This window comes from Citrus clementina, unplaced genomic scaffold (assembly GCF_000493195.1).
Source record: "Citrus clementina cultivar Clemenules unplaced genomic scaffold, Citrus_clementina_v1.0 scaffold_9, whole genome shotgun sequence".
In the NCBI taxonomy this organism is placed as follows: domain Eukaryota; kingdom Viridiplantae; phylum Streptophyta; class Magnoliopsida; order Sapindales; family Rutaceae; genus Citrus; species Citrus x clementina.
The window spans coordinates 25,385,468-25,394,917 of NW_006261964.1; the positions used below are offsets into that span (position 1 = coordinate 25,385,468).

The 9,450-nt window shown below is 35.9% G+C and overlaps 2 protein-coding genes across 4 annotated transcripts; both read left to right on the forward strand.

The window, feature by feature from the left end:
- The first annotated feature begins 1,144 nt into the window (after positions 1-1,144).
- On the forward strand, positions 1,145-5,082 carry LOC18031662. Of its 3 annotated transcripts, XM_024181597.1 has the most exons (8): positions 1,145-1,245; positions 1,430-1,480; positions 1,572-1,768; positions 1,870-2,066; positions 2,200-2,307; positions 2,412-4,168; positions 4,306-4,378; positions 4,702-5,082. In XM_024181597.1, exons 3-8 carry the CDS (start codon positions 1,663-1,665, stop codon positions 4,855-4,857), a joined length of 2,397 nt encoding a protein of 798 aa, XP_024037365.1. In that variant the 5' UTR covers positions 1,145-1,245; positions 1,430-1,480; positions 1,572-1,662; the 3' UTR covers positions 4,858-5,082. The 3 variants fall into 3 exon arrangements, with proteins under 3 accessions (XP_024037365.1, XP_006421445.1, XP_024037372.1); XM_006421382.2 differs by lacking the exon at positions 1,430-1,480; XM_024181604.1 differs by lacking the exons at positions 1,430-1,480; positions 2,200-2,307.
- Positions 5,083-7,868: 2,786 nt separating this feature from the next.
- Positions 7,869-9,055, forward strand: LOC18031430 (dehydration-responsive element-binding protein 2F). Its single transcript, XM_006421383.2, has one exon. It carries the CDS (start codon positions 7,996-7,998, stop codon positions 8,875-8,877), a length of 882 nt encoding a protein of 293 aa, XP_006421446.1. The 5' UTR covers positions 7,869-7,995; the 3' UTR covers positions 8,878-9,055.
- Positions 9,056-9,450: the final 395 nt, after the last annotated feature.

The window sequence follows — 9,450 nt, forward strand, 5'->3', positions numbered from 1 at the left end:
GAACGGGTAGAGACCCGTTCACTAGTAAGTATAAATACTTATTTAATTCTATAGTCTCTTATAAAAAATTTTACTATTTTTTCTTTATTTTTTTAATAAAGCTTTCGAATACTAAATAAGTTATTTTTTCTCTACTAACAAAAGTTTAAATTTTGAGTTTTTCGAAATGAAAGTTGAAAAGTTTTTTTTTAAAAAAGTTAAAATATCTTAATAGATTCTCTATTTATTTGACAATCTTATTTCATTATTTTAATAATATAACTTTTAAAAACTTGACTATTAAATTAATTTTTTAATTTTTTAATAAAAACTTTCATTGACAACTAAACAACTAATATTTTTTTAGTAAAAGCTCTACTTCTAAAGTCTAAGAATAAAAACTCTAATTAAATAAAATTTATTTGGCATGTTACCACACAAAGCCTTACAACAAGTAAATAACTATAACATGCTGTTGATATTTTATTTTAGAGTAAAAATTTTTTTGAAATATTTTTATAAATTCATCAATATATGGGATCCAGCTATGGTGCAACTATGATACCATACCACAGTTGCTTTTAGTCATTGGATCCAATTATGGTGAGAGCAATGACTGAAAGCACAGTTGTACCATAATTTTGTCCTAATATATGACATGTCTTATTGATTATGTATGACATAGCATAGAAGTTTTTACTCTTCGGTAAAATTATATGTCCCGCATAACTCATGTTTTAAATGATTTATGATTCAACTAGTTACAAAGATAAATACTCATATTAAAATTTTGTCAAAATTATGTTAGTGGTTAAAGATGGTCAAGAGATGTTTATGGAAAAAAATAATTATTGGATTAATTGTTTAAACTTTTTATCTATTTGAATTATTTTAAAGTATTGTGAATTTTTTTTAATTATTTTCCAAAACGGATGGGTTTTCGCAAATTGTGGTGAAAATATCTCACCCAAATAAAAATTTATCCAAGTTTTACAAGCATCCGGGGTTTAACATTATTCTATAAACTCCCTACACTCCCAAAATTTATCAAATTAACCCCCAATAACAAGTCCGCGGACGGAAACACCCCTCTCTCAAAATAATCACCATAACCTAAAATTTAAAAAATAATATTAATAATTATAAAAATTAACAAACAATTCGTCCCTCGTACGCTTCCTGTTTGTAGAGAGCTCGATTCAAACGAACACGCTCGACGTTAACGGCCTTTCCTTCTCATTCACTCATACGTTCGAATCTTCCCAGGTAATCAACTCTGCGATTCTCTCAACATTAAACCCTCTATTGCTATCAATTTTTCATTTTTTATTTCCTCTCGATTGCGGAAAGTAAATTAAATTTTGAATTTCCATTTAACCCAGGCTAAAAGAGCGAGCTTTGCTTAATATCCGTTCAAAAGAATATTTTTAATTTATTTTTATGTTATCAGAGGCATTACTATTACAACTTTGAAGCAATGGCTGCGAATTGTCTCTGCGTGGTATCAGAAACAATGTGTTTTTAACTTTTATTATGCAATTCGTGCGTTGCCGATTGTAAAACCCTGAAAACTTGTATTATGATGGTTGTAGTTGACAGGTTGAGCGGATGCGAATCACCTGAATTTAGGTTACTGGAATAATTGTGCGGATAAGGTCGGAAAAAAATTGTTTTTGATGAAAGATGGATGGTCTGGCTGATTTTTCGTCTGCGGGTTCCAGCCTTCTGTGGCTTTGGATAATTGAGTATTTGGCAAGCTTCAAGGAAGTAGATACGTCTATTTTGCATGGTACGTGTGCATTGCTACTGGAGTATGGATATGATATTTTGAATTGTGTTTAGAAGTGAGGACTGATTAGAGTTTGACGGGGTTTTTTTTTTTGCACCCAGATTTGATTGAAACGGCTCCAGAAATTCCGGATGATTTGGCAAAAGTCACAAGGGAAATGGTTGCCTTGAGATGCTTGGAGGATTTGTTTGGTTCTAGTGATAAAGTTAATAATGACGGTCTTTCTTGTACGGAGAACAAAGTTGGGTTTGCTTTATCAGAAAGCTGCGAAGATGTTCTCCAGCAAATACTCCAGGAGGTAATGTATTTCAATTTCATTTATTTATTTGATTGCGTATTTTAAAGAAATAAAATTTAAGATACCATTTCATCTGTGAAACCATATTGGCCTTGGTTCTGTGATGTTGAGCCGTGACAATCTTGTTTGTCAGACATCAGCTTCTGATCTGAATATTGCTGGACCTGAGCTTTTGAAATGGGATGTCCATCCCTTTATTATGCATAAAAGAGCTTTGATGCCTAAATGTGCCTTACAACACGTAAGTTTTTTTTTTTTTTAATTGTTTTTCTTGTTGTAGTACAATGAATTATAACTTAGGAATCTTAATTTGCTGTTTGTGTGGTTTATTTGGTTTACAAACAGCTGAAAGATACAATTCTTGAAGGAACACATCCATTGGCTGCCTCCTTGAAGGAAAGCAGTGGTTTGACGTGTGTAAGTGAGTGTGGCACAGCTCGTGTTGGTGATCTCGATCATAATGCCCTGGCAATGTCAGAAAAAGAGAATTTGCTTCCTTCAACATGTGAAAATAGGGATGGACAACCTAGAGATAATTTGCATATCAGAAATATGTTGCCTTTTAAGAGGAGTAGGGGTGACATGGCTACCAGAGATATGGCAGCACACACCAATGGAGTCCAGGAGAAGTGTGATCTCAATTATAATGCCAAGAAGCATAAGCAGGATGCAATTAGTAACCATCAGTCTGCAGATCAGATATCAGTTCCTACCTGTGGCAAAGAAATGGTGGAACCTCTTTCTGGAAGAGATGTTGCAGTGGCTGGCAGAGAAGGTTCCCATTTTTCAAACCAATCTCAAGATGCAGGCCTGGAGGAAAGCCAGTTTCCGGATGATGGTTGTGACAATTGCGATGACTTGAGGAGGCTTGGGCAGAATGGTGATGTTAATGATGACCAAATCCAGCATAATCAAGCAGAGGATGGCCATAATGCTGCCAGACTGCCTCGAGCCGAACCTGTTCAAAATGCAACAGTGGATGAAGCCAATATTACTGAACGCGTACCCTCTGTGGGTACTCAACACGAAGATACTGAGGATGAGTCTAGAGGTGAAGTGGAACATTCTTGTGAAGAAGAAACATTGAGTGATAATGATGCATACCATAATGATAGAATTGATGTTGCTGTGAAGAAAAGTCATTTTTTGAGCTCCCAAGCTGCATTAGGTCATGATTCCTTGGCTACGAGTGGGTGGACAGAACAAAACCTTTGTGTGAAGTGTAACAAGGATGGTCAGTTGCTATCTTGCAGCTCCAGTACTTGCCCACTAGCGGTGCATGAAAACTGCTTGGGTTTTCCCGTAAAATTTGATGAAAAGGGAAACTTTCATTGCCCTTTTTGTGCATATACTCTCTCCATTTCAGAGTACCTTGAAGCCAAGAAAAGAGCTTCTGTGGCAAGGAAAGAACTAGCTGCATTTATGCAAATGGGCTCTGTGTGTCATCAAATGGACCTTGCCAATAAATTACACAGCAAAGACCCAGGTCATTCAGGAAGCAATGGAGATAAAGACATTCATGAAAATGGGAATGTGGGAGAGCAAGAAAACAACCAAGAAAATCAAAATGGTCAACATTTACGTGATGTTAGTGACCAACTATGTCAGAAACATAGAGCTAAGAAGAAAAAGGCAGAGCCTTTACATGATGTTAGTGACCCCTTATGTCAGAGACATAGTGCTAATAAGAAAAAGGCCGAGACTTCTGCATCATGTGTTAATGCCAATTCACCTTGTAGAGAAGAAGAGGCCAATGCATTTAGTGGGAGAGATTGTATCTCTAATGGAGATAAGGTAGTGGAAGAAAATATGGATAATTACTGCCCTTCTGAAAGAGGACTTGAAGGTCAACCAGAACGCACACCTCCTGAGTGTGGTAAACTAGCCTGTACAAACACATATGTTGAGCCTATGGATGATACAGAAGCTGAAGCCGAACTTCAGAAGGAAGATGTACAGCCTGCAAGTAGTGAATCTAGTGATCCACCAGAAAGTCCTGTTATTGCTCTTAATATTGATGAAGAGGAAATTTCTGAAAGTGAAGATGATAAGTTTATTATCTCTAATTACTCGATACGATTCCGAAGGCCGAAAACGCATTAGTAAGTATTTCATCATCCAGAGTTAACAATTTTTCTTGTTGTTACAACTTATGACAGGCATGTCTAATGCCTTGAAAGTATTAGTTGCACATTCCATTGAAGTGAATTACTGATGATAAATGTTGTTCATATTTCAGCACATACCCGCCTATTCCTCAGTTGAGACGAAAGAAAGTTCCATGGACAGCTAAAGAGGAAGAGATACTTAAGGTAATTTCCCCTTTTTTCCCTGGACATGTAAGTCAAAAGACAATAGTATTGGACTTCCTTTCTTCTGAAGGTCATATTCTTCATAAAAATGCTAAATTTTAGATACATCATTGTTTGAAAGTGTGAAATTCCAGATTTTGTTTTCCTTCATGTCTGCTACATTATGGGCACAATGAAATATTAGGAGTCTCTCAGTATTAGCATCATTAATACGAATTTTCACATTATAAATTCTTACCTACAATCTTTTGTAATTATTACTTCCTCCCTTTTCCATTTAGATGGGTAGTATCAGATACTAACCCCTGTTACTGCTTTTGCAGAAGGGAGTGCAGAAATTTGCTAGTGTTGACGACAGAATTATCCCATGGAAGAAGATATTAGAATTTGGTAGTTCTGTGTTTTTCGGTGGTCGCACAGCAATAGACCTGAAGGATAAGTGGAGAAACATGTGCAAAGGAAGCCCAAGGTCTAAATGACGTTTTATCATCCTGTTCAGTTTCTGGTCAGGTTGCTCATGTAAAAAGATTTCCCTGTTTCCTCCACCTCTTCAATTTTCTGGGGGACAGGTGTTTTTGTTGCTCCTGACAGTCAAAGATCATGTGAATATGAAAGAAAGTGATATTATTGTTGTATTTTAGTTTACCCCTTGATCTTCATTTCTGTAAATTACATTGTGTTGTCAATGATGGAAGGTTAGAGGATGATAGCTTGTAATGTCTTAATAATCTTTCTTTCTTCTGATTAGTACTGAATGTTTAATCAGAAGTACACTGCCTTTTTTTTTCCCCCTTTCTTTTCTATTTCGTGTATACTCATGGGCAAACGATGTTAGGCAATGATAAGCAATCAGCTTGATATTGCTTCTCCTTCTAATGCAATTGAAAAGTTGTCTTTGTTGGGGAAGAGTAACAATTAGCATCCATCTCGAGGAGATTTATGTATTTCTTCTACAAGTTTTCTTAGCATGAAATCACTCTTGGTGGACTTAGATAATGATCATCCATGGGAGGATTGGTCTATTGAATCAAGGTGGGCAGCATAGATAACCAAAACATGGCGAGGATTTTATCAGAATTTACACAGGATCGTCTTTTGAAACATCTAACTCGGTGAGTCTGTGCTGCTTCAGATGAGAGGGGTGTATTTTGCAGTTCGGATTGAACTTCTGAAACAGCAATGATCTAGATTTTACGTGCTCTATGAAATTGTGTCGTTAATCATGTGATTCTGAAGAACCATTTCCTACATAATTTGTTGCAGCTATGTGTGAACCAAGTTGGAAAAGCAAAGATACCCAGATCAATCTTTGACTCTAGGTAATTGTCCTTGTCTGATGAGATCATTTCTCACATTTGGATTGTGTTATTGTGATGCCAAAAAGTGACCAAGAGTTTAGCTCTCTTCATGTTGAATGAGACAATTACAATCGATCTTCTCATCTCTTCATTTATATCAAGAAATTGGGGTTTGTGCTCCTCATTTTGGTTAAAAAAAAAAAAAATGTCTTCTGGATTCAGTCTAGGCACTGACAGATAATGCATACATATCTACTCATGTCAGAAAGTAAATATTACCATTTCATTCAATTGAACATGTGACATGACATGAGGATAATTCAAGAATCTGGTGTTGCAGGCCTTGAGAATGAAAGAAAGAAAGAAAGAAAGAGAGAAATGGGATTGCATTTCACTTGCATGGGATAAAGGTGAAGCAAGTCCCGGGAATCAGGTTGTGAAGGTGCAGTACAACATGTGAAAGTGAAATTCAAGCTCGTGAAAATCAAAAATGTTTTTGTGATCTGAGGTGGTGGTGGCATGGCAAAATTCAATTCATCCATTCTCATGCGTATTTATTATGTAAGATTGCAGAAGAAACACGCTCACCACTCACACTACTCACTCCACTTTTATACAAAATAGAGGATCCGAGGGAGAGACGCACTCTCACTGTCAGGCTTCACTTAAAAGCAAAATCTATTTATACCCAAAAGAATTCATTCATTTGTCACCCGAAAGAATCATAATAAACCTCATTTATTTATTTGATGGTTTTTCAAATAGGAAAATTATCATTTGTATACCCTTAGTTTACTCCATTATTAAAAATACTACAATACTTTGATGGTGTATCAATCGTCCACCCTAAGTTGACAAAATGTATCAGCCGACCACCAAACCGTTAGTTGCCATTTAAATATGATAACATCAAAAGGGTAATTTGGTCTTTTTATATGATACAAGTGATAATTTAAGGGTATACAAGTGATAAAAAGAGAATTTAAGGATATACAAATGATAATTTTTAAGGGTAAAATCGTCAATTCACTGTAATTCCATTAACTTTCAAACGACAATTAACAGTTTGGTGGTCTGCTGATACATTTCGTCAACTTAGGGTGGACGACTGATACACTCTTAAAGTATTATAATATTTTTAATAACGAAATAAATAAAAAGTATACGAATGATAATTTCCCTTTAAAATAAAACATCTAAATTTATTCGTTCCCTTAGTTTAGTAGGTCGTGAATGCACACAGGATTGGCAAAGGTAACAGAACTTTGTTGGCTTTCCGTTTTAATGCTTAAATTTGATGAGGTGTCAAAGACCCACCAAGCTATCATTGACCTCTGTTTTGTTTTCTTCTGAGCAAATATTGAAAATTGAAATTCCATCCTGCCCGTGAGCTACTTTATGCAATTTTATCTGTCGAACTGATGGCATAATAATAATCCGGAAGCTTTTTATGTTAAAGAGTTTCCTGATTGTCCCACCGTGCCTCTAAAACTAAAAGCATGAACCCTATTGGCTGTGTAGGAGTAAGAAATTTTAATAATGTACACAACAAGCAGATCCAATAATCATTCTAAGAACATTCTAATCAATCCACTTCTGATTGGAATTACAGTTACATAAAACTAATTAATTTGACGGGCCCAAAACTAGATGTACTTGTTTTGGTGATAAGATTTCTTCTTCTAGTTAAAACTCTAATTTGTAAGTAGTAACTTCAACTCCAAAGTTAATCATGAAAATACGATAATGAAATGAAATTATTGCTGTGTTTAGTCTTTAAAAATTCTCTCACTCCGCTTAAACAGCCTTGACTTTATTATTAGCACGGCAACAATGGATGGTTTAGCATTTGGGACTAATCTTGATTAACACAATGACGATTAATTGTAGAAATTAATTTTGAAAATCATTATAATCTACCTTACTTAAAAAATTAGAATTAATGTTAATCAACACAACGATAATGACACTTGATATTCAAGGAGAAATGGAATCCAGTTGCACAATTTTATGTTTAATCAAGTAAATTTTTGATTCTATAGAGCATCTCGATCACATTATTTGTCAATAATAATGACAATAAATAATTATTAAAACAACTAATTTTTTTAAGAAGAAAAAATTCATAGATTTTTTTTTTTTGGGGGGGGGATCTCAGTAACGGTCGAATGGGGGCTTAAAAAGCTTTCCCCAAACGTGAAAACATTTAAATCAAACATCTCTCTCACACTCTACATATTCCGCGCCTTTCTTTCCCGTTTCTTCACACATTCACTCAGTCACTCTCTTTACTTCACTGAGCTTTCACTCAAAATCCCAATGGAGAGTTACAAAAAATCCCCATTAAAGCCATGGAAGAAAGGTCCAACAAGAGGCAAAGGTGGCCCTCTCAATGCTTCTTGCCAATACCGAGGGGTTAGGCAACGAACATGGGGAAAATGGGTGGCTGAGATCAGAGAGCCCAAGAAGAGAACTAGACTTTGGTTGGGTTCTTTCGCAACGGCTGAAGAAGCTGCCATGGCTTATGATGAAGCTGCTAGAAGATTATATGGCCCTGACGCTTATCTCAATCTTCCACATCTTCATACTGACAATAATAATCCTTCATCAAACAATAAGTCACACAATAAGTTCAAATGGGTGCCTTCGAAGAACTTCATTTCAATGTTCCCTTCTTGTGGGTTGCTTAATGTAAATGCTCAGCCTAGTGTTCATGTTATTCACCAAAGGCTTGAGGAGCTTAAGAAAAATGGGGTTTTTAATCAAACCTCTTCTTCTAGTTCATCTTCCGGGGAATCAAAAGTCGAAGCTCCAACTACATGCATTGGTGACAAAACCCTTTTAGAGGCTGTTTCAGTGAGGGAGAAAGAGGTCGAAATTTCATCTGGGAATATGCTGGGATGGCGTGAAGAGAAGAAGCAGATTGATCTAAATGAGTTTCTGCAGCAACTGGGGATACTGAAAGAAGAGAGTCAAGCTGAGGTAACTGAAGGGACGGAAGGTTCTTCAGGAGCAGCAGAATCAGAATCTTCAATGAAAGATTATGGTGAACTTGCAGCCTTCGCAGACACGAGTTTCAATTGGGATGCACTGATCGAGATGCATGGAAATGGAATTGCAGGTCATCATCAACTAGGAGGCTTCCAGCTTTATGATGTTCAAGAAGAGGTGACTTTGCCTACCTCCATTTGGAACTTCTGAAAGAATCAGCTGATTTTGAACTTGACGTTTGCTTCACCAATCACTATATTGTCATAGAAATATAGTATGTTATCAGTCAGACTAGTCTATAGAGTACTTGGTTCTAGATCTACTGCAGGCTCTGCTTTAATCCCTATCTGATAGTACTAAAGAATCATAGGAGAAATTTCGTTACATTGTTGACCATTAAGAAAGAAAGAGGAGACATGCTGTAGAAGCTGAAAGTTCAACTTTCCAGGCTTGCAGCTATAGTAATGATCTTGTTTCCACTTTCCAGTCTATATTTAATTCAGTTGCATGAAGAAAAATGAGCATGAAAAATGAAAAAATGTATTGCCGGCCAAAAAATAGTTAGATGAACAAATAGTTAGGATTGGATCTTTACGTAAAGATGTTATAATCCAAACTAATTATGACTTGAGTTCTCAAGTCTATGAAGTACAATGACAACTACAAGTTTCATTAAGGCATATCACTGGAGAGAAATTAATGCATCGACAAACATACCCACTAAATATATATGCCACGTTGCAGTAATAATTAAGAAAGCAAAGCTCTGTTGGCAAGCTTCCC